Source organism: Panulirus ornatus, chromosome 18, assembly GCF_036320965.1.
Source record: "Panulirus ornatus isolate Po-2019 chromosome 18, ASM3632096v1, whole genome shotgun sequence".
NCBI lineage: Eukaryota > Metazoa > Arthropoda > Malacostraca > Decapoda > Palinuridae > Panulirus > Panulirus ornatus.
Window position 1 is genome coordinate 3,164,934 of NC_092241.1, and position 26,766 is coordinate 3,191,699.

General features: G+C 41.4%; 1 protein-coding gene across 1 annotated transcript in view; it reads left to right on the forward strand.

The window, feature by feature from the left end:
• The window catches only part of LOC139754958 (sodium-coupled neutral amino acid transporter 7-like), a 151,746-nt gene extending 126,280 nt beyond the window's left edge, over positions 1–25,466 (forward strand). Inside the window, exons 11-12 of the mRNA XM_071672784.1 lie at positions 7,817–7,934; positions 23,037–25,466. Of these exons, the coding sequence (XP_071528885.1) occupies positions 7,817–7,934; positions 23,037–23,227 (309 nt within the window). The 3' untranslated portion in view covers positions 23,228–25,466. The remainder of the gene's footprint in view (positions 1–7,816; positions 7,935–23,036) is intronic.
• Positions 25,467–26,766: the final 1,300 nt, after the last annotated feature.

The window sequence follows — 26,766 nt, forward strand, 5'->3', positions numbered from 1 at the left end:
CACCTCCAATTTGGTCTCCCACTTCTCGTTCCCTCTACCTCTGACACATATAACCTCTATGTCAATCTTTCCTCACTCATTCTCTCGATGTGACCAAACCATTTCAAAACACCCTCTTCTGCTCTCTCAACCACACTCTTTTTATTACCACACATCTCTCTTACCCTATTATTACTTACTCGATCAAACCACCTCACACCACATATTGTCCTCAAACATCTCATTTCTAGCACATCCCCCCTCCTCCGCACAACTCTATCTACAGCCCACGCCTCGCAACCATATAACATTGTTGGAACCACTATTCCTTCAAACATACCCATTTTTGCTTACCGAGATAATGTTCTGGACTTCCACACATTCCTCAACGCTCCCAGAACTTTCGCCCCCTCACCCACCCTATGATTCACTTCCACTTCCATGGTTCCATCCACTGCCAAATCCACTCTCAGGTATCTAAAACACTTCACTTCCTCCAGTTTTTCTCCATTCAGACTTACCTCCCAATTGACTTGTCCCTCAACCCTACTGTACCTAATAACCTTGCTCTTATTCACATTTACTGTCAGCTTTCTTCTTTCACACACTTTACCAAAGTCAGTCACCAGCCTCAGCAGTTTCTCATACGAATCAGCTACCAGTGCTGTATCATCAGCAAACAACAACTGACTCATTTCCCAAGCTCTCTCATCCACAACAGACTGCATACTTGCCCCTTTTTCCGAAACTCTTGCATTCACCTCCCTAACAACCCCATCCATAAACAAATTAAACAACCATGGAGACATCACACAACCCTGCTGCAAACCAACATTCACTGAGAACCAATCACTTTCCTCTCTTCCTACACGTACACATGCCTTACATCCTCGATAAAAACTTCTCACTGCTGCTAACAACTTGCCCCCACACCATATATTCTTAATACCTTCCACAGAGCATCTCTATCAACTATATCGGCAAGGCAGCAGGTTTGGATGGCATTGCAGTGGAATTTATTAAAAAAAGGGGGTGACTGTATTGTTGACTGGTTAGTAAGGTTACTTAATGTATGAATGATTCAGTGAAGCAGTGAAAAGAGGGCAAATGAGAGTTGGGGTGAGAGAGTATCATTAAATTTTAGGGAGAATAAAAGATGTTTTGGAAGGAGGTATATAAAGTGCGTAAGACAAGGGAGTAAATGGGAACTTCAGTGCAGGGGGCTAACGGGGAGGTGAAAACAAGTAGTGGTGATGTGAGAAGGAGATGGAGTGAGTAGTATATTTTGAAGGTTTGTTGAATGTGTTTGATGATAGAGTGGCAGATATAGGGTGTTTTGGTCGAGGTGGTATGCAAAGTGAGAGGGTTAGGGAAAATGATTTGGTAAACAGAGAAGAGGTAGTAAAAGCTTTGTGGAAGATGAAAGCCGGCAAGGCAGCAGGTTTGGATGATATTGTAGTGGAATGTATTAAAAAAGGGGGTGACTGTATTGTTGACTGGTTGGTAAGGTTATTTAATGTCTGTATGATTCATGGTGAGGTGCCTAAGGATTGGCGGAATGCTTGCATAGTGCCATTGTACAAAGGCAAAGGGGATAAGAGTGAGTGCTCAAATTACAGAGGTATAAGTTTGTTGAGTATTCCTGGTAAATTATATGGGAGGGTATTGATTGAGAGGGTGAAGGCATGTACAGAGCATCAGACTGGGGAAGAGCAGTGTGGTTTAAGAAGTGGTAGAGGATGTGTGGATCAGGTGTTTGCTTTGAAGAATGTATGTGAGAAATACTTATAAAAAGCAAATGGATTTGTATGTAGCATTTGTGGATCTGGAGAAGACATATGATAGAGTTGATAGAGATGCTCTGTGGAAGGTATTAAGAATATATGGTGTGGGAGGCAAGTTGTTAGAAGCAGTGAAAAGTTTTTATTTAGGATGTAAGGCATGTGTACGTGTAGGAAGAGAGGAAAGTGATTGGTTCTCAGTGAATGTAGGTTTGCGGCAGGGGTGTGTGACGTCTTCATGGTTGTTTAATTTGTTTATGGATGGGGTTGTTAGGGAGGTGAATACAAGAGTTTTGGAAAGAGGGGCAAGTATGCAGTCTGTTGTGGATGAGAGAGCTTGGTAAGTGAGTCAGTAGTTGTTCGCTGATGATACAGTGCTGGTGGGTGATTCATGTGAGAAACTGCAGAAGTTGGTGACTGAGTTTGGTAAAGTGTGTGAAAGAAGAAAGTTGAGAGTAAATGTGAATAAAAGCAAGGTTATTAGGTACAGCAGGGTTGAGGGTCAAGTCAATTGGGAGGTAAGTTTGAATGGAGAAAAACTGGAGGAAGTGAAGTGTTTTAGATATCTGGGAGTGGATCTGCCAGCGGATGGAACCAAGGAAACAGAAGTGAATCATAGGGTGGGGAAGGGGGCAAAAATTCTGGGAGCCTTGAATAATGTGTGGAAGTCGAGAACATTATCTCGGAAAGCAAAAATGGGTATGTTTGAAGGAATAGTGGTTCCAACAATGTTGTATGGTTGCGAGGCGTGGGCTATGGATAGGGTTGTGCGCAGGAGGATGGATGTGCTGGAAATGAGATGTTTGAGGATAATATGTGGTGTGAGGTGGTTTGATCGAGTAAGTAGTGTAAGGGTAAGAGAGATGTGTGGAAATAAAAAGTGTGGTTGAGAGAGCAGAAGAGGGTGTTTTGAAATGGTTTGGTCACATGGAGAGAATGAGTGAGGAAAGATTGACCAAGAGGATATGTGTCTAGAGGTGGGGGGAACGAGGAGAAGTGGGAGACCAAATTGGAGGTGGAAAGATGGAGTGAAAAAGATTTTGAGTGATCGGGGCCTAAACATGCAGGAGGGTGAAAGGCTTGGAAGGAATAGAGTGAATTGGAACGATGTGGTATACCGGGGTCGACATGCTGTCAATGGATTGAACCAGGGCATGTGAAGCGTCTGGGGTAAACCATGGAAATTTTTGTGGGGCCTGGATGTGGAAAGGGAGCTGTGGTTTCAGTGCATTATTACATGACAGCTAGAGACTGAGTGTGAACGAATGAGGCCTTTGTTGTCTTTTCCTAGCGCTACCCCACACACATGAGGGGGGAGGGGGCTGTTATTCCATGTATGGCAAGGTGGCGATGGGAATAAATAAAGGCAGACAGTATGAATTATGTACATGTGTATATGTATATTTCTGTGTGTGTATATATATGTGTACATTGAGATGTATAGGTATGTATATTTGCGTGTGTGGACGTGTATGCATATACATGTGTATGTGGGTGAGTTGGGCCATTCTTTTGTCTGTTTCCTTGCGCTACCTCGCTAACGCGGGAGACAGCGGCAAGGCAAAATAGATAAAATATATGATTCATGGTGAGGTGCCTGAGGATTGGCTGAATGCTTCCATAGTGCCATTGTACAAAGGCAAAGGGGACAAAGGTGAGTGCTCAAATTACAGAGGTCAAGAGAAAGGTGCAAGAGGTGAAAAAAAGGGCAAATGAGAGTTGGGGTGAGAGAGTATCATTAAATTTTAGGGAGAATAAAAAGATGTTCTGGAAGGAGGTAAATAAAGTGTGTAAGACAAGGGAGCAAATGGGAACTTCAGTGAAGGGCGCAAATGGGGAGGTGATAACAAGTAGTGGTGATGTGAGAAGGAGATGGAGTGAGTATTTTGAAGGTTTGTTGAATGTGTTTGATGATAGAGTGGCAGATATAGAGTGTTTTGGTCGAGGTGGTGTACAAAGTGAGAGGGTTGGGGAAAATGATTTGGTAAATAGAAAAGAGGAAGTAAAAGCTTTGCGGAAGATGAAAGCCAGCAAGGCAGCAGGTTTGGATGGTATTGCAGTGGAATTTATTAAAAAAGGGGGTGACTGTATTGTTGACTGGTTGGTAAGGTTATTTAATGTATGTATGACTCATAGTGAGGTGCCTGAGGATTGGCGGAATGCGTGCATAGTGCCATTGTACAAAGGCAAAGGGGATAAGAGTGAGTGCTCAAATTACAGAGGTATAAGTTTGTTGAGTATTCCTGGTAAATTATATGGGAGGATATTGATTGAGAGGGTGAAGGCATGTACAGAGCATCAGATTGGGGAAGAGCAGTGTGGTTTTAGAAGTGGTAGAGGATGTGTGGATCAGGTGTTTGCTTTGAAGAATGTATGTGAGAAATACTTAGAAAAGCAAATGGATTTGTATGTAGCATTTATGGATCTGGAGAAGGCATATGATAGAGTTGATAGAGATGCTCTGTGGAAGGTATTAAGAATATATGGTGTGGGAGGCAAGTTGTTAGAAGCAGTGAAAAGTTTTTATCGAGGATGTAAGGCATGTGTACGTGTAGGAAGAGAAGAAAGTGATTGGTTCTCAGTGAATGTAGGTTTGAGGCAGGGGTGTGTGGTGTCTCCATGGTTGTTTAATTTGTTTATGGATGGGGTTGTTAGGGAGGTGAATGCAAGAGTTTTGGAAAGAGGGGCAAGTATGAAGTCTGTTGGGGATGAGAGAGCTTGTGAAGTGAGTCAGTTGTTGTTCGCTGATGATACAGCGCTGGTGGCTGATTCATGTGAGAAACTGCAGAAGCTGGTGACTGAGTTTGGTAAAGTGTGTGAAAGAAGAAAGTTAAGAGTAAATGTGAATAAGAGCAAGGTTATTAGGTACAGTAGGGTTGAGGGTCAAGTCAATTGGGAGGTGAGTTTGAATGGAGAAAAACTGGAGGAAGTGAAGTGTTTTAGATATCCGGGAGTGGATCTGGCAGCGGATGGAACCATGGAAGCGGAAGTGGATCATAGGGTGGGGGAGGGGTCGAAAATTCTGGGAGCCTTGAAGAATGTGTGGAAGTCGAGAACATTATCTCGGAAAGCAAAAATGGGTATGTTTGAAGGAATAGTGGTTCCAACAATGTTGTATGGTTGCTAGGCGTGGGCTATGGATAGAGTTGTGCGCAGGAGGATGGATGTGCTGGAAATGAGATGTTTGAGGACAATGTGTGGTGTGAGGTGGTTTGATCGAGTAAGTAACGTAAGGGTAAGAGAGATGTGTGGAAATAAAAAGAGCGTGGTTGAGAGAGCAGAAGAGGGTGTTTTGAAATGGTTTGGGCACATGGAGAGAATGAGTGAGGAAAGATTGACCAAGAGAATATATGTGTCGGAGGTGGAGGGAACGAGGAGAAGAGGGAGACCAAATTGGAGGTGGAAAGATGGAGTGAAAAAGATTTTGTGTGATCGGGGCCTGAACATGCAGGAGGGTGAAAGGAGGGCAAGGAATAGAGTGAATTGGAGCGATGTGGTATACCGGGGTTGACGTGCTGTCAGTGGAGTGAATCAAGGCATGTGAAGCGACTGGGGTAAACCATGGAAAGCTGTGTAGGTATGTATATTTGCGTGTGTGGACGTATGTATATACATGTGTATGGGGGTGGGTTGGGCCATTTCTTTCGTCTGTTTCCTTGCGCTACCTCGCAAACGCGGGAGACAGCGGCAAAAAAAAGAAAAAAAAAAAAAAAAAAGTTTGTTGAGTATTCCTGGTAAATTATATGGGAGGGTATTGATTGAGAGGGTGAAGGCATGTACAGAGCATCATGATTGGGGAAGAGCAGTGTGGTTTCAGGAGTGGTAGAGGATGTGTGGATCAGGTGTTTGCTTTGAAGAATGTATGTGAGAAATACTTAGAAAAGCAAATGGATTTGTATGTAGAATTTATGGATCTGGAGAAGGCATACGACAGAGTTCATAGAGATGCTCTGTGGAAGGTATTAAGAATATATGGTGTGGGAGGCAAGTTGTTAGAAGCAGTGAAAAGTTTTTATCGAGGATGTAAGGCATGTGTACGTGTAGGAAGAGAAGAAAGTGATTGGTTCTCAGTGAATGTGGGTTTGCAGCAGGGGTGTGTGATGTCTCCATGTTTGTTTAATTTGATTATGGATGGGGTTGTTAGGGAGGTGAATGCAAGGGTTTTGGAAAGAGGGGCAAGTATGCAGTCTGTTCTGGATGAGAGAGCTTGGGAAGTAAGTCAGTTGTTGTTTGCTGATGATACAGCGCTGGTGGCTGATTCATGTGAGAAACTGCAGAAGCTGGTGACTGAGTTTGGTAAAGTGTGTGACAGAAGAAAGTTGAGAGTAAATGTGAATAAGAGCAAGGTTATTAGGTACAGTAGGGTTGAGGGACAAGTCAATTGGGAGGTAAGTTTGAATGGAGAAAAACTGGAGGAAGTGAAGTGTTTTAGATATCAGGGAGTGGATTTGGTAGCGGATGGAACCATGGAAGCGGAAGTGAATCATAGGATGGGGAAGGGGGCGAAAATTTTGGGAGCGTTGAAGAATGTGTTGAAATCGAGAACATTATCTCGGAAAGCAAAAATGGGTATGTTTGAAGGAACAGTGGTTCCAGCAATGTTGTATGGTTGTAAGGCGTGGGCTATGGATAGAGTTGTGCGCAGGAGGGTGGATTTGCTGGAAATGAGATGTTTGAGGACAATAAGTGGTGTGAGGTGGTTTGATCGAGTAAGTAGTGTAAGGGTAAGAGAGATGTGTGGTAATAAAAAGAGTGTGGTTGAGAGAGCAGAAGAAGGTGTTTTGAAATGGTTTGGTTACGTGGAGAGAAAGAGTGAGGAATGATTGACCAAGAGGATATATGTGTCAGAGGTGGAGGGAACGAGGAGAAGTGGGAGACCAAATTGGAGGTGGAAAGATTGAGTGAAAAAGAATTTGAGTGATCGGGGCCTGAACATGCAGGAGGGTGAAAGGCGTGGAAGGAATAGAGTGAATTGGAACGATGTGGTATACCGGGGTAGACGTGCTGTCAATGGATTGAACCAGGGCATGTGAAGCGTCTGGGTTAAACCATGGAAATTTTTGTGGGGCCTGGATGTGGAAAGGGAACTGTGGTTTCAGTGCATTATTACATGACCGCTAGAGACTGAGTGTGAACGAATGGGGCCTTTGTTGTCTTCCTAGCGCTACCCCGCACACATGAGGGGGGAGGGGGTTGTTATTTCATGTGTGGCGAGGTGGCAATGGGAATGAATGAAGGCAGACAGTATGAATTGTGTACATGTGTATATATGTATATGTCTGTGTGTGTATATATATGTATACGTTGAGAGGTATAGGTATGTATATTTGCGTGTGTGGACGTGTGTGTATATACATGTGTATATGGGTGGGTTGGGCCATTCTTTCGTCTGTTTACTTGCAATACCTTGCTAACGCAAAATAAATGAAATAAAATATATATATATATATATAATATGCATTCTGTAATTACCTTGCATATTTGGAGTAGTGGGTTGTGTATTTTGAATTGTATGCTCTGGCCTACGAACCAAACAGATAACTTCTAGTCATCACATGTGAAAATACATTATAGATTATTAATGGTTTTGTATATTGAACATAATTTATCTATCTGTCTATCTATCTATCTCTCTATCTATCTACATGTCTTTTAGGAACCTCAACTTAAACATGGTCCTCCAGGTAGCGGTAAACAGTTTCATCTGGTACATTGTGTGTGTGGACTGATCAATCTTTCATGTGAATAACTATGCAATAATTCCCTTTTTTTTTTCTCTTTCTGAATGCCCATTTACGAGATTTGAAATATGATTAATTTACATATATTTCAAGTTTTGCTAAAGGGCATTCACGAAACAATTGTGTAGTGGCAGTGGCTTCACTATTTAGGATATAGAACTTTGCCAAACTTCCTGAACATGAATCTTTTAGAAATTTAGTTTGATTACTTTTGAAAAGCCTTTTCAGGTCTGCTTTTATTTCATTTTTCAGACTGCCTTATTTTTTTCTTTTACAAACCCTATCAGAATGTCTATATATTTGATATGTTTTCAGTTGATTGCATTACTGCTGTGGGGAACATCAATACTGATGGCTGTTTTTACTCCTAATATAAATATTGTTGTGAAACTTCTTGGGAGTCTTGCAGCAATCTTCATTTTTGTCTTCCCTGGTGAGTATTTTCCCCATTATTTCAAATGATATGTCAGGACAAAAGAAGTCATTAAGATTTGTGTATTCAATAATTTTTCCTCTTTGTACATAGTGTACCTTTCTTCTTTTTCAGTAAAATTGTATGAAGGAGTGAAGGGTGATTATTGCATAGGTATTCACATGATAGACTTAATCCACTCACTCTCAGCATATCAGATGTATTTGTTTGCTGATGCGTGGGGGACCATGTTTATTTTGAGGTTGTAAAAAGACATTTAGATATAGGATGAAAAATTATTGGGAGATGTATAAGAGAAGGTGGCAGGAGGGCAAGAGAAAGGTGCAGGGCAAATGAGAGTCAAGGGGAGCATGTATCAGTAAACTTCAGAGAGAATACGATGTTTAGAAGGAATCTGATAATGTGCAGAAAAACAAGAAAACAAATAGGAAGATTAGTGAAGGGGGCAAATGGGGAAGTGGTAACAAGCAGTGATGAAGTGTGGATGAAATAGAGTGAGTATTTTGAAGGATTGTGTTGAGTGTGTATGATGATAGGGTGGCAGAAGTAGGGTGTTTGGGTCAGGATGAGAAGTGTGAGAATGACGGAGTGGTTTGGCAAAGGCCTTGCATAGGTTAGAATATGGCAAAGTGACTGGAGTGGATGGTATTGCAGTTGAGTATCTGAAAAAGGGGGTGACTTTATTGTTGATTGCTTAGTTAGGATTTTCATGGTACGTATGGATCTTGGTGAGGTGTGTCAAGATTGACAGAATGCTTGTATAATGCTATTGTATAAAGGCAATACCCCGGGGTACAAAAGTGAGTGTTCAAACTATGGTGATATTAATTTGTTCAGTGTACTTGAAAAGTTGTATGCGAGAGTAGTAATTGAGAGTGAAGACATACAGAGCATTAAAGTGAGGAGGTACAGTTTAGTTGCAGAAGTAGTATAGGATGTGTGGATTAGGTGTTTGCTTTAATGAATGTGTATGAGAAATACTTAGAGAAAGAGATGGATTTGTATGTGGCATTTATGTATCTGGAGAAAGCACATGATTAGGTTGATAGGGACACCTTGTAGAAGGTTCTAAGAATGTATGGTGTGGGAGGAAAGGTGCTGAAAGCAGTAAGAAGTTATCAAGGGTATAAGGCATGCATATGAAGAGGAAGAGGAGAGAGTGAGTGGTTCCAAGTAAAGGTTGATGTGCAGCAGGGCTGTTTAATTTGTTTATTGATGGTGGTGAGGGAGGTACAGGGCAGAGGAATTATTGGGTCCCTTTGTAGAATGATGAAGGGTAGAGGTGTAAGTGATGTGAAGAAAGGATTAAGGGACAGCATAGTCCTAACATCTTTGACCTATGCAACCAAAACATGGGCATGGGATGATTCACAGAGGTTAATAATCTATGCTGTGGAATTTGGTTATTTGAAAGGAGCATTTGGTATGACAAAATGGATTAAAGAAAGCAATGAGGGTGTGTATGAGAGATTTGATATGGCAGGGAATGCAAAGGGAATGAATTGTGGAATGGTAGAATGAAACATGATATTTTGAGCCTGTGGAAAGAATGCAAAACAGGGAGCGTACAAAGATAGTTTATGACAGTACGATTGAAGGGTTTGATGTGAGAGGAAGAGCACATGTGACACAGGCAAATAGAGTGGGAGAGTACTGGAAGGATAGAACTGGGGAAGAATGCATGGAATGTTGTGTATGTGAGGAGGCATGCAAGGAGAGTGATGAGTGGAGACTCTTTTTCCTTAGCCACCCCTTTTTTGGGAATTCCCAAAGAGAATGGGCATCAGAGATATAGAAAGATAGATAGTTACACTAAACTTCCTTTCACCTTCAGATTGTCATTAAGTCTGTAGTAACTAGTGTAATACAGTTCTATAGCATTAGTAATTTATTTTATCCTGTTATGAAAATATAGCCTAGCTTAGCTAATTTGCCTTTCCACTGCAGAGTTGTATATCTATGGTGTCCTTCTGTCCAGAAAGTGGGTTTGTTTTACAGTAAGCCACTGACCACTGATGTACTTTATTTAGCACTGTCAGTGTACCTTATATGGCCTGGGGCATTTGAAAATCCTGAGCTTGGTAAACAGTAGAGTAGCAATGCAGGAATCAACTTCTTACAACTTAAGACAGTGTTTCCTCATTCTTTGCCCATATTTTTTTTCACTTCACCTGGTCAGTAACTATCAGAATAACATGGGGGATAGTAAGTCATTTTCGCACTACCATCTGTCTATCAGTCTATCAATATCTCAGATGCCAGTTCCCTCCAGGAATCCCCATCAAGGGGTTGACCACAGAGAAAGTCTCCACTTACCCATTAAATGCCTCTCATGCATACACCGTTCCATGCATTCTTCCACCATTTTTCTCCCTCCAGTACTCTTCCACTTTATTTCCCCTTGTCACAGATGGTCATCCTCTTACACCAACCCATATAATCATAGTATCATATACTTTCCTTGTAAACTCCCCATCTTGCATTCTTTCCACATGCCCAAACCACCTCAGAGCACTATTTTCACCCACTCTACCACTTCACAATTCATTCCCTTTGCATTCCCTGCAATATCACATCTCTCATACACCCCATCATTTCTCTTATTATTTCATCTTGTCACACTACATGCTCCTTGCAAATAGCTCACTACCACAGTCTGGATTCTTGACCTCTGTGGCTCATTCCATGTCCATTCTTTAGCTGCATTGGTTGGGGTTGGGATTACTATGCTAACCCTTGCTACTTTCTTCTTTTCCATACTTACACCTCTACTCTTCATTATTCTATTAAAGGACCCAATGACTCTTTCACCCTGTACTGCCTTATATGCCTTATATCCTCCCATATCACCATACTTATCCAAGATAGCTCCTAAATACTGAAATTCTCTCACCTCTTCCAATCTTTCTCCCTTTAAATGTATAACACAGTTTAGAACTTTTTGTTCTTTCATTATATGGTTTTTACAAAATTATACTATCAAACACCATTATTTTACTTTTACACACACTTAACTTCAGTTGCCTAGATTTACACACATAATACAACACACATACAGCCTTCTGCACCTCCTCTTCACTTTCAGCAAACAACACAGTAACATCTACAAACAGGCTTGTAACTAGTCACCATACGTCGCCATGACATTCCATCTCTGCACCCCATTTCCCAAGTTTTGTTTGCACCTCTCTTATCACTCCATCTATATATATATATATATATATATATATATATATATATATTTTTTTTTTTTTTTTTTTTTTTTTTGCCGCTGTCTCCCGCGTTTGCGAGGTAGCGCAAGGAAACAGACGAAAGAAATGGCCCAACCCACCCCCATACACATGCCTTGATTCAATCCACTGACAGCACGTCAACCCTGGTATACCACATCGCTCCAATTTACTCTATTCTTTGCCCTCCTTTCACCCTCCTGCATGTTCAGGCCCCGATCACACAAAATCTTTTTCACTCCATCTTTCCACCTCCAATTTGGTCTCCCTCTTCTCCTCGTTCCCTCCACCTCCGACACATATATCCTCTTGGTCAATCTTTCCTCACTCATTCTCTCCATGTGACCAAACCATTTCAAAACACCCTCTTCTGCTCTCTCAACCACGCTCTTTTTATTTCCACACATCTCTCTTACCCTTACGTTACTTACTCAATCAAACCACCTCACACCACACATTGTCCTCAAACATCTCATTTCCAGCACATCCATCCTCCTGCGCACAACTCTATCCATAGTCCACGCCTCGCAACCATACAACATTGTTGGAACCACTATTCCCTTCAAACATACCCATTTTTGCTTTCCGAGATAATGTTCTCGACTTCCACACATTCTTCAAGGCTCCCAGAATTTTCGCCCCCTCCCCCACCCTATGATCCACTTCCGCTTCCATGGTTCCATCCGCTGCCAGATCCACTCCCAGATATCTAAAACACTTCACTTCCTCCAGTTTTTCTCCATTCAAACTCACCTCCTAATTGAATTGACCCTCAACCCTACTGTACCTAATAACCTTGCTCTTATATATATATATATATATATATATATATATATATATATATATATATATATATATATATATATATATATATTTTTTTTTTTTTTTTTTATACTTTGTCGCTGTCTCCCGCGTTTGCGAGGTAGCGCAAGGAAACAGACGAAAGAAATGGCCCAACCCCCCCCCATACACATGTACATACACACGTCCACACACGCAAATATACATACCTACACAGCTTTCCATGGTTTACCCCAGACGCTTCACATGCCTTGATTCAGTCCACTGACAGCACGTCAACCCCTGTATACCACATCGCTCCAATTCACTCTATTCCTTGCCCTCCTTTCACCCTCCTGCATGTTCAGGCCCCGATCACACAAAATCTTTTTCACTCCATCTTTCCACCTCCAATTTGGTCTCCCTCTTCTCCTCGTTCCCTCCACCTCCGACACATATATCCTCTTGGTCAATCTTTCCTCACTCATTCTCTCCATGTGCCCAAACCACTTCAAAACACCCTCTTCTGCTCTCTCAACCACGCTCTTTTTATTTCCACACATCTCTCTTACCCTTACGTTACTCACTCGATCAAACCACCTCACACCACACATTGTCCTCAAACATCTCATTTCCAGCACATCCATCCTCCTGCGCACAACTCTATCCATAGCCCACGCCTCGCAACCATACAACATTGTTGGAACCACTATTCCTTCAAACATACCCATTTTTGCTTTCCGAGATAATGTTCTCGACTTCCACACATTCTTCATTTATTTATTTATATATTATTTTGCTTTATCGCTGTCTCCCGCGTTAGCGAGGTAGCGCAAGGAAACAAACGAAAGAATGGCCCAACCCGCCCACATACACATGTATATGCATACATGTCCACACACACACAATATACATACCTATACATCTCGATGTACACATATATATACACACACAGATATATACATATATACACATGTACATAATTCATACTGTCTGCCTTTATTTGTTCCCATCGCCACCTCGCCACACATGGAACAACAACCCCCTCCCCCCTCATGTGTGCGAGGTAGCGCTAGGAAAAACACCAAAGGCCCCATTCGTTCACACTCAGTCTCTAGCTGTCATGTAATAATGCACCGAAACCACAGCTCCCTTTCCACATCCAGGCCCCACACACTTTGCATGGTTTACCCCTCCCCTTACGCTTCACATGCCCTGGTTAAATCCATTGACAGCACGTCGACCCCGGTATACCACATCGTTCCAATTCACTCTATTCCTTGCACGCCTTTCACCCTCCTGCATGTTCAGGCCCCGATCACTCAAAATCTTTTTCACTCCATCTTTCCACCTCCAATTTGGTCTCCCACTCCTCCTCGTTCCCTCCACCTCTGACACATATATCCTCTTGGTCAATCTTTCCCCACTCATTCTCTCCATGTGACCAAACCACTTCAAAACACCCTCCTCCGCTCTCTCAACCACACTCTTTTTACTTCCACACATCTGTGGGCTATGGATAGAGTTGTGCACCGGAGGGTGGATGTGTTGGAAATGAGATGTTTGAGGACAATATGTGGTGTGAGGTGGTTTGATTAAGTAATAATAGAGTAACAGAGATGTTTGGTAATAAAAAGAGTGTGGTTGAGATAGCAGAGGAGAGTGTTTTGAAATGGTTTGGTCATATGGAGAGAATGAGTGAGGAAAGATTGACAAAGAGGATATATGTGTCAGAAGTGGAGGGAATGAGGAGAAGTAGGAGACCAAACTGGAGGTGGAAAGATAGAGTGGAAAAGATTTTGAGTGATTGGGGCCTGAACATGCAGGAGGGTGAAAGGCGTGCAAGGAAGAGAGTGGTATACTGGGGTCGATGTGCTGTCAATGGATTGAACCAGGGCATGTGAAGCGTCTGTCTCCCGCGTTTGCGAGTTAGTGCAAGGAAACAGACAAAAGAAATGGCACAACCCACCCCCATACACATGTATATACATACACGTCCACACACACAAATAAACATACCCATACATCTCAATGTACACATATATACACACACAGACACATACATATATACACATGCACAAAATTCACACTGTCTGCCTTTATTCATTCCCATCGCCACCTCGCCACACATGGAATAACATCCCCCTACCCCCTCATGTGTGCGAGGTAGCGCTAGGAAAAGACAACAAAGGCCCCATTCGTTCACACTCAGTCTCTAGCTGTCATGCAATAATGCTCGAAACCACAGCTCCCTTTCCACATCCAGGCCCCACACAACTTTCCATGGTTTACCCCAGATGCTTCACGTGCCCCGATTCAATCCATTGACAGCACGTCAACGCTGGTATACCACATCGATCCAATTCACTCTATTCCTTGCCCTCCTTTCACCCTCCTGCATGTTCAGGCCCTGATCACTCAAAATCTTTTTCACTCCATCTTTCCACCTTCAATTTGGTCTCCCACTTCTCCTCGTTCCCTCCACCTGCCAACACATATATCCTCTTGGTCAATCTTTCCTCACTCATTCTCTCCATGTGACCAAACCATTTCAAAACACCCCTTCTGCTCTCTCAACCACGCTCTTTTTATTTCCACACATCTCTCTTACCCTTACATTACTTACTCGATCAAACCACCTCACACCACATACTGTCCTCAAACATCTCATTTCCAGCATATCCACCCTCCTGCGCACAACTCTATCCATAGCCCATGCCTCGCAACCATACAACATTGTTGGAACCACTATTCCTTCAAACATACCCATTTGTGCTTTCCGAGATAATGTTCTCGACTTCCAAACATTCTTCAAGGCTCACAGGATTTTCGCCCATGCCCCACCATATGATTCACTTCCGCTTCCATGGTTCCATCCACTGCCAGATCCACTCCCAGATATCTAAAACACTTTACTTCCTCCAGTTTTTCTCCATTCAAACTTACCTCCCAATTGACTTGACCCTCAACCCTACTGTACCTAATATTATTACCTTGCTCTTATTCACATTTACTCTTAACTTTCTTCCTTCACACACTTGACCAAACTCAGTCACCAGCTTCTGCAGTTTCTCACATGAATCAGCCACCAGCGCTGTATCATCAGCGAACAACAACGGACTCACTTCCCAAGCTCTCTCATCCCCAACAGACTTCATACTTGCCCCTCTTTCCAAAACTCTTGCATTCACCTCCCTAACAACCCCATCCATAAACAAATTAAACAACCATGGAGACATCACACACCCCTGCCGCAAACCTACATTCACTGAGAACCAATCACTTTCCTCTCTTCCTACACGTACACATGACTTACATCCTCGATAAAAACTTTTCACTGCTTCTAACAACTTGCCTCCCACACCATATATTCTTAGTACCTTCCACAGAGCATCTCTATCAACTCTATCATATGCCTTCTCCAGATCCATAAATGCTACATACAAATCCATTTGCTTTTCTAAGTATTTCTCACATACATTCTTCAAAGCAAAGACCTGATCCACACATCCTCTACCACTTCTGAAACCACAATGCTCTTCCCCAATATGATGCTCTGTACATGCCTTCACCCTCTCAATCAATACCCTCCCATATAATACCCTCCCATATATATATATATAGTTGTATATATACGTCGCTGTCTCCGGCGTTTGCGAGGTAGCGCAAGGAAACAGATGAAAGAAATGGCCCAACCCACCCCCATACACATGTATATACATACACATCCACACACGCAAAATATACCTACCTATGCATCTCAATGTACACATATATATACACACACAGACACATACATATATGCCCATGCACACAATTTACACTGTCTGCCTTTATTCATTCCCATCGCCACCTCGCCACACATGGAATACCATCCCCCTCCCCCCTCATGTGTGCGAGGTAGCACTAGGAAAAGACAACAAAGGCCCCATTCGTTCACACTCATTCTCTAGCTGTCATGCAATAATGCCCGAAACCACAGCTCCCTTTCCACATCCAGGCGCCACACAACTTTCCATGGTTTACCCCAGACGCTTCACATGCCCTGATTCAATCCACTGACAGCACGTCATCCCTGGTATACCACATCGATCCAATTCACTCTATTCCTTGCCCCCCTTTCAGACTCCTGCATGTTCAGGCCCCGATCACTCAAAATCTTTTTCACTCCATCTTTCCACCTACAATTTGGTCTCCCACTTCTCCTCATTCCCTCCACCTCTGACACATATATCCTCTTGGTCAATCTTTCCTCACTCATTCTCTCTATATGACCAAACCATTTCAAAACACCTTCTTCTGCTCTCTCAACCACACTCTCTTTATTACCACACATCTCTCTTACCCTATTATTACTTACTTGATCAAACCACCTCACACCACATATTCTCCTCAAACATCTCATTTCCAGCACATCCACCTTCCTGCGCACAACTCTATCCATAGCCCATGCATCGCAACCATACAACATTGTTGGAACCACTATTTCTTCAAACATACCCATTTTTGCTTTCCGAGATAATGTTCTCGACGTCCACACATTCTTCAAGGCTCCCAGAATTTTCGCCCCCTCCCCCACCCTATGATTCACTTCCGCTTCCATGGTTCCACCCGCTGCCAAATCCACTCCCAGATATCTAAAGCACTTCACTTCCTCCAGTTTTTCCTCATTCAGACTTACCTCCCAATTGACTTGACCCTCAACCCTATTGCACCTAATAACCTTGCTCTATTCACATTTACTCTCAACTTTCTTCTTTCACACACCTTACCAGAGTCAGTCATCAGCTTCTGCAGTTTCTCACATGAATCAGCCACCAGCGCTGTATCCTCAGCGAACAACAACTGACTCACTTCCCAAGGTCTCTCATCCACAACAGACTGCATACTTGCCCCTCTTTCCAAAACTCTTGCATTCACCTCCCTAACAACCCCATCCATAAACAAATTAAACAACCATGGAGACATCACACACCCCCACCGCAAACCTACATTCACTGAGAACCAAATCACTTTCCTCTCTTCCTACACGAACACATGCCTTACATCCTCGATAAAACTTTTCACTGCTTCTAATAACCTGCCTCCTACAACATATATTCTTAATACCTTCCATAGAGCATCTCTATGAACTCTATCATATGCCTTCTCCAGGTCCATAAATGCTACGTACAAATCCATTTGCTTTTCTAAGTATTTCTCACATACATTCTTCAAAGCAAACACCTGATCCACACATCCTCTACCATTTCTGAAACTACACTGCTCTTCCCCAATCTGATGCTCTGTACAAGCCTTCACCCTCTCAATCAATCCCCTCCCATATAAATTACGAGGAGTACTCAACAAACTTATACCTCTGTAATTTTAGGACTCACCTTTGTCCCCTTTGCCTTTGTACAATGGCACTATGCAAGCATTCTGCCAATCCTCAGGCACATCACCATGAATCATGCATACATTAATTACCTTACCAACCAGTCAACAATACAGTCACCCCCTTTTTTAATAAATTCTACTGCAATACCTTCCAAACCCACTGCCTTGCCTGCTTTCATCTTCCGCAAAGCTTTTACTACCTCTTCTCTGTTTACCAAATCATTTTCCCTAACCCTCTCAATTTGAACACCACCTCGACCAAAACACCCTATATCTGCCACTCTATCATCAAACACATTCAACAAACCTCCAAAATACTCACTCCATCTCCTTCTCACATCACCACTACTTGTTATCACCTCCCCATTAGCGCCCTTCACTGAAGTTCCCATTTGCTCCCTTGTCTTACGCACTTTATTTACCTCCTTCCAGAAACATCTTTTTATTCTCCCTAAAATCTAATGATACTGTCTCACCCCAAGTCTCATTTGCCCTCTTTTTCACCTCTTGCACCTTTCTCTTGACCTCCTGCCTCTTTCTTTTATACATCTCCCACTCATTTGCATTATTTCCCAGCAAAATCGTCCAAATGCTTCTCTCTTCTCTTTCACTAATAATCTTACTTCTTCATCCCACCACTCACTACCCTTTCTAATCTGCCCACCTCCCACGCTTCTCATGCCACAAGCATCTTTTGCGCAAGCCATCACTGCTTACCTAAATACATCCCATTCCTCCCCCACTCCCCTTACCTCCTTTGTTTTCACTTCTTTCCATTCTGTACTCAGTGTCTCCTGGTACTTCCTCACACAAGTCTCCTTCCCAAGCTCACTTACTCTCACCACTCTCTTCACCCCAACATTCTCTCTTCTTTTCTGAAAACCCCTAGAAATCTTCACCTTCGCCTCCACAAGATAATGATCAGACATCCCTCCAGTTGCACCTCTCAGCACATTTACATCCAAAAGTCTCTCTTTCGTGCGCCTATCAATTAATACGTACTCCAATAGCGCTCTCTGGCCTTCTCTCCTACTTACATACGTATGCTTATGTATATCTCTCTTTTTAAACCAGTTATTCCCAATCACCAGTATTTTTTCAGTACATAAATCTACAAGCTCTTCACCATTTCCATTTACAACACCGAACACCCCATATATACCAATTATTCCCTCAACTGCCACATTACTCATGTTTGCATTCAAATCACCTGTCACTATAACCCGGTCTCGTGCATCGAAACCACTAATACACTCATTCAGCTGCTCCCAAAACACTTGTCTCTCATGATCTTTCTTCTCATGCCCAGGTGCATATGCACCAATAATCACCCATCTCTCTCCATCCACTTTCAGATTTACTCATATGAATCTAGCGTTTACTTTCTTACACTCTATCACATACTCCCACCACTCCTGTTTCAAGAGTAGTGCTACTCCATCCCTTGCTCTTGTCCTCTCACTAACCCCTGACTTTCCTCCCAGGACATTCCCAAACCACTCTTCCCCTTTACACTTGAGCTTTGTTTCACTCAGAGCCAAAACATCCAGGTTCCTTTCCTCAAACATACTACCTATCTCTCCTTTTTTCTCATCTTGGTTACATCCACACACATTTAGACACCCCAATCTGAGCCTTCAAGGAGGATGAGCACTCCCGCATGACTCCTTGTTCTGTTTCCCCTTTTAGAAAGTTGAAATAATAGGAGGGGAGGGTTTCTGGCCCCCCGCTCCCGTCCCCTTTAGTCGCCTTCTACGACACGTGAGGAATGCTGGGAAGTATTTTGGATTCTCCTTTAACTCATTATATTTGTTGTTCACTTATCTATGATTAGTGCTTAACCTTAGTGTTAATCATTCTTGTTTTTGCAAAATATCTTTTTTTCGTTTGACTGAAAATGAGATAACTCACTGATATAAGGAATATGCACCCTGATTTTCTTAAGTACTTGCTGAAATATATCAAATTTGGTTTTAGTCTTTTCATGGAATTATATACATGTCTTGATCTTATTTTTTTTCTTATTATTATTTTGCTTTGTCGCTGGCTCCCGCGTTAGCGAGGTAGCACAAGGAAACAGACGAAAGAATGGCCCAACCCACCCACATACACATGTATATACATACACATCCACACACACAAATATACATACCTATACATCTCAATGTACACATATATATACACACACAGACATATACATATATACACATGTACATAATTCATACTGTCTGTCTTTATTTATTCCCATCGCCACCTCGCCAGACATGGAATAACAACCCCCTCCCCCCTCATGTGTGCGAGGTAGTGCTAGGAAAAGACAACAAAGCCCCCATTCGTTCACACTCAGTCTCTATCTGTCATGTAATAATGCACCGAAACCACAGCTCCCTTTCCACATCCAGGGCCCACAGAACTTTCCATGGTTTACCCCAGACGCTTCACATGCCCTGGTTCAATCCATTGACAGCATGTCGACCCCGGTATCATTCCAATTCACTCTATTCCTTGCATGCCTTTCACCCTCCTGCATGTTCAGGCCCCGATCACTCAAAATCTTTTTCACTCCATCTTTCCACCTCCAATTTGGTCTCCCACTTCTCCTCGTTCCCTCCACCTCTGACACATATATCCTCTTGGTCAATCTTTCCTCACTCATCCTCTCCATGTGCCCAAACCATTTCAAAACACCCTCTCTGCTTTCTCAACCACACTCTTTTTATTTCCACACATCTCTCTTACCCTATTATTACTTACTCGATCAAACCACCTCACACCACATATTGTCCTCAAACGTCTCATTTCCAGCACATCCAACCTCCTGTGCACATCTCTATCCATAGCCCACGCCTCGCAGCCATACATCATTGTTGGAACCACTATTCCTTCAAACATAGCCATTTTTGCTTTCCGAGATAATGTTCTCGACGTCCAAACATTCTTCAAGGCTCCCAGAATTTTCGCCCCCTCCCCCACCCTATGATTCACTTCTGCTTCCTTGGTTCCATCCGCTGCCAGATCCACTCCCAGATATCTAAAACACTTTACTTCCTCCAGTTTTTCTCCATTCAAACTTACCTCCCAATTGACTTGACCCTCAACCCTACTGTACCTAATAACCTTGCTCTTATTCACATTTACTCTTAACTTTCTTCTTTCACACACTTTACCAAACTCAGTCACCAGCTTCTGCAGTTTCTCACATGAATCAGCCACCAGCGCTGTATCATCAGCGAACAACAACTGACTCACTTCCCAAGCTCTCTCATCCAGAACAGACTGCATACTTGCCCCTCTTTCCAAAACTCTTGCATTCACCTCCCTAACAACCCCATCCATAAACAAATTAAACAACCATGGAGACATCACACACCTTTGCCGCAAACCCTCATTCACTGAGAACCAATCACTTTCCTCTCTTCCTACACGTACACATGCCTTACATCCTCGATAAAAACTTTTCACTGCTTCTAACAACTTGCCTCCCACACCATATATTCTTAATACCTTCCACAGAGCATCTCTATCAACTCTATCATATGCCTTCTCCAGATCCATGAATGCTACATACAAATCCATTTGCTTTTCTAAGTATTTCTCACATACATTCTTCAAAGCAAACACCTGATCCACACATCCTCTACCACTTCTGAAACCACACTGCTCTTCCCCAATCTGATGCTCTGTATATGCCTTCACCCTCTCAATCAATTCCCTCCCATATAATTTACCAGGAATACTCAACAAACTTATACCTCTGTAATTTGAGCACTCACTCTTATCCCCTTTGCCTTTGTACAATGGCACTATGCAAGCATTCTGCCAATCCTCAGGCACCTCACCATGAATGATACATACATTAAATAACTTTACCAACCAATCAACAATACAGTCACCCCCTTTTTTTGTAAATTCCACTGCAATACCCTCCAAACCTGCTGCCTTGCCAGCTTTCATCTTCCACAAAGCTCTTACTACCTCTTCTCTGTTTACCAAATGATTTTCCCTAACCCTCTCACTTTGCACACCACCTCGACCAAAACACCTATATCTGCCACTCTATCATCAAACGCATTCAGCAAACCTTCAAAATAATCACTCCAACTTCTTCTCACATCACCACTACTTGTTATCACCTCCCCATTAGCCCCCTTCATTGAAGTTCTCATTTGCTCCCTTGTCTTATGCACTTTATTTACCTCCTTCCAAAACATCTTTTTATTCTCCCTAAAATTTAGTGATACTGTCTCACCTCAACTCTCATTTGCCCTCTTTTTCACCTCTTGCACCTTTCTCTTGACCTCCTGCCTCTTTTTTTTTTATACATCTCCCAGTCATTTGCATTATTTCCCTGCAAAAATCGTCCAAATGCCTCTCTCTTCTCTTTCACTAATACTCTTACTTCTTCATCCCACCACTCACTACCCTTTCTAATCAACCCACCCCCACGCTTCTCATGCCACAAGCATCTTTTGCGCAAGCCATCACTGCTTCCCTAAATACATCCCATTCCTCCCCCACTCCCCTTACGTTTTTTGTTCTCACCTTTTTCTATTCTGTACTCAGTCTCTCCTGGTACTTCCTCACACAAGTCTCCTTCCCAAGCTCACTTACACTCACTCCTCTCTTCACCCCAACATTCTCTCTTCTTTTCTGAAAACCCCTACAAATCTTCACCTTTGCCTCCACAAGATAAAGATCAGACATCCCTCCAGTAGCACCTCTCAGCACATTCACATCTAGATGTCTCTCTTTCGCACGCTTGTCACTTAATACGTAATCGAATAACGCTCTCTGGCCATCTCTCCTGCTTACATACTTATATTTATATATATCTCTCTTTTTAAACCAGTTATTTACAACACTGAACACCCCATGTACACCAATTAATCCCTCAACTGCCACACTACTCACCTCTGCATTTAAATCACCCATCACTATAACCCGGTATTGTGCATCAAAACCACTAACACACTCATTCAGCTGCTCCCAAAACACTTGCCTCTCATGATCTTTCTTCTCATGCCCAGGTGCATATGCACCAATAATCACCCATCTCTCTCCATCAACTTTCAGTTTTACCCATATTAGTCTAGAATTTACTTTCTTACACTCTATCACATACTCCCACAACTCCTGTTTCAGGAGTAGTGCTACTCCTTCCCTTGCTCTTGTCCTCTCACTAACCCCTGACTTTACTCCCAAGACATTCCCAAACCACTCTTCCCCTTTACCCTTGAGCTTCGTTTCACTCAGAGCCAAAACGTCCAGATTCCTTTCCTCAAACATACTACCTATCTCTCCTTTTTTCTCATCTTGATTACATCCACACACATTTAGACACCCCAATCTGAGCCTTCGAGGAGGATGAGCACTTCCCGCGTGACTCCTTCTTCTGTTTCCCCTTTTAGAAAGTTAAATCAATCTTATATCATTTATATTTCTTTGGGATATTCTTGGGCAGCAAATTTAGTTATTTTATAATCAGTATTGTTTTGACAAAAGAAAATGACTCAAGGAATATGTTGGATAACCAATTTATTGTAGAATGAAGTTGACAATGAATGTAGCACATTGATTTTTCGTAGTTTCATTAATGTAGTACTGTGATTATTGGTAGTGTTCATTGTATTTTCTTTTTCTAAACTTCTAGGAAAGTAGTTACTTTTTGCATGACCAATTATTTTCTACATCATTCTTTATTATTCTCTTTCAGGTATGTGTTTATTACAGTTAGTTTTGATCAGTAGTGAAGTGAATGGCTTTAGAAAATCTTGGAGAAAGATGGGTCTTTCTTTTGTGGCAGCTGCTTACATTGTGGTTGGAATGTTTGCCTTTGGTTTAGCCTTCACTCTTGGTATCCAGCATATTATCCACCCAGACAGCACTCATCCTCTATGTACATAACATAGATCTGCCATATTTTTTAATGTTTACTCTAAATTTGACAAAGCTTGCTGGCAAACCTCATCTAATGAGCAGATTGCTTTTGAGTGAAAGATTTTGCCTGATTGCTCAGTGATATTTCTCATTGTGTCTTATGTACTCCCCTCCCATATTATTAAGTGGAATGTTAACCTAAAGTTATGATTCTAGGTTGTAAATATTATTCCCTACGTGTTAGTAGAGTCTACTTCATGATTTAACCAGTTCTTACAAATGGACATTATGTATTGCCTGTGAGATGATTCAGACTTACATTTTGTGTAGTCTAAAGTTGCTTCATTATGCAATGTCAAAACTGGTTGTGATGATTTTTAAGATATGTTTACTTTTGATTAATTTTCTTTAATACAACTAGATTCCTAAGTTTTCAGGGCAGTGTATTTATTCATGTATTGCTTAGGTTTTATAGTATTTTGATATTCAGAAATACAAACTTAACAATTTTATATTAAATACTTTTAACTTGTATCAAGTAAATTTGTATAGCATCTTATGAATTTATAGCTTTAGAAAGTATTGGTGCAGGGTGTGATCACTGACTACTGAAAACATAAGTTTAACTTGTGACATGTCTGGAGGGTTGGTATATTTATCCTCACAGCCCCACCACTTGGTACCCAATACAGAAAGTGTTGCCGCATAGGAATGAGTTTATCACTTTCTGACATAATAAAACAGATACCCATATCATTCCTTTCACTTCCTGTATAATGGTTTTCATACCTAAACTACACATATCACGCACATGGGATCCAATATCAGATGTTTATAGATAGCATGGGTGATATGATGATAGTAACATGACACAGCTGATGACGGGGTGGGGGGTTATTGCACAATTGGTAAATACTTCGCTATCTATTGGGAAATAATTTCACAGTGCCTGTAATGTATTACATTTACATTGAAAAACAATGCAGTATGTGGGTGGTTTTATATATAAATTTGTGTAATTAGAAATGTGTGGAATGAGTACAACATAGTATATGTCCATACATCAACGCTGGTAATTCAGAATGTTCACACTAAAGTATGCATCAATACTTTCTAGAGGTAGTGTACATATCTTTTTTATCCAATACTAGTGAGGTATGCAGTTACCAAAAGAGTCATATATTTGAGACATAGTGGAGAAAAATAATGTCTGTTGGTTGTATTTTTTCCTTTAGATATTCCTTTGTACTTTTTGACTTTTGTTATAAAATGGTTGACCATTGCATAGAAAATTTATTGAGGCATTTTCTGTCTCTGGTTAAAGAAAACAGAATATATATATATATATATAAAAGAGTTTTGTATTTTGATAGTTTTCACAAACTTTTACTTGTTTTACTTTTTTACTATGATGTACTGCGACTTTATAAATTTGCACATAACTCTGAAAAAAAGACTGGTTAAACAGGAAATATGATAGAGTGAGTAACCCTAAAAGGATAGATACTCACATTTATACTACACATAACCACTTTATTGCTCAGAATTAAATTGTGAAAATTATATAGTAATAGAACTTTCTCTTGCCAGCCCCAAGAAATTTTTGAAATGCCCTTCTTCACCTAACCTGTTTTGCAGGTTCTTGCTTAGGAATATCATCCTCTTTGTTAGTACTTTCTGAATCTTTTTCAGCTGAAACTTTCAAAACTCTAAGGTCTCAAAAATTTGAATTCAAAATAACTTCCTTGTGTTTCTCACTTTTTCTGGGTCAGCTAGGGTTGCTCGAACCCCTTCATTTCAGAATATTCAGTATATCAATAAAGTAGTATAGTAAATTGTATTTTTGTATAGTTTTTACACAGAGTTCCCTTCTGTAGAAAATTGGGTGAAATGAATGGTCATACTAATTAGTTATTCAAATTATAATTGATAAAGCGATATATTATATCGCAATTTTCTTGTATTTCTTACCCATTTCCCTTCAGAAGGTTCTTACCTAATGAATAGATTGATAATCCTCTGCATTTACCGTGGGAGACAGCCAAAGTAGACTGGCTGCGACAAAACAAAGAAAAAGTACTGGATGCTCCATGTAGATAAGTTATACCAGAACAACAAAGTATATGCTGTCAAAATTGCCAGAATTGCATTGAGATGAGAAATTAGAATAGTGTTTGACATAAGAAGAGATCTGTTGCCAGTCTAAGGAAATACTTTATTATTTTGCCCCAGGGCTCTCATGAGATCTGTCTCCTGAAAACAAAAACAAGTCTTTTATACCAAGATAGTGAAATGGAAAAAAAACCTTCTCAAATGACTTGAAAGAATGTCAAAGAATGATAATTAAACAGCCAAAAAAATAGTGCCATTGTCCTCAACTAGAGAGAAATAAAAGAACCTTGTGGTGGAAGGGTATTTTTGAAGATATATTGCTAAGATACTCCCATCTTTAGTTCTTTCCTCTTGTATTTTTTTAACTTAAGGATGATCATTTATTCATTTATGAGGTAAATACCTTCTGAAGGGAAGTGTTTATAAAAAAATATGGAACTTTTTTTTATAGTTTTTATTTGTTAGCTGAGACAGCATGGACACCTATGGCCTTGATCAAAACGATTAATGCTATTTACGTATATATCGTATGGATGGATAGAGTTGTGCGCAGGATGGTGGATGTGCTGGAAATGAGATGTTTGAGGACAATATGTGGTGTGAGGTGGTTTGATCGAGTAAGTAATGTAAGGGTAAGAGAGATGTGTGGAAATAAAAAGAGTGTGGTTGAGAGAGCAGAAGATGGTGTTTTGAAATGGTTTGGTCACATGGAGAGAATGAGTGAGGAAAGATTGACAAAGAGGATATATGTGTCAGAGGTGGAGGGAACGAGGAGAAGTGGGAGACCAAATTGGAGGTGGAAAGATGGAGTGAAAAAGATTTTGAGTGATCGGGGCCTGAACATGCAGGAGGGTGAAAGGTGTGCAAGGAATAGAGTGAATTGGAACGATGTGGTATACCAGGGTCGACGTGCTGTCAATGGATTGAACCAGGGCATGTGAGGTGGAAAGATGGAGTGAAAAAGATTTTGTGTGATCGGGGCCTGAACATGCAGGAGGGTGAAAGGAGGGCAAGAAATAGAGTGAATTGGAGTCATGTGGTATACAGGGGTTGACGTGCTGTCAGTGGATTGAAGCAAGGCATGTGAAGCGTCTGGGGTAAACCATGGAAAGCTGTGTAGGTATGTATATTTGCGTGTGTGGACGTGTGTATGTACATGTGTATGGGGGGGGGGTTGGGCCATTTCTTTCGTCTGTTTCCTTGCGCTACCTCGCAAACGCGGGAGACAGCGACAAAGTATAAAAAAAAAAAAAAAAAAAAAAAAAAAAAAAAAAAATATATATTTATATATATATATATGTGTACATTGAGATGTATAGGTATGTATATTTGCGTGTGTGGACGTGTATGTATATACATGTGTATGTGGGCGGGTTGGGCCATTCTTTCGTCTGTTTCCTTGCGCTACCTTGTTAACGCGGGAGACAGCGACAAAGCAAAATAATAATAATAAT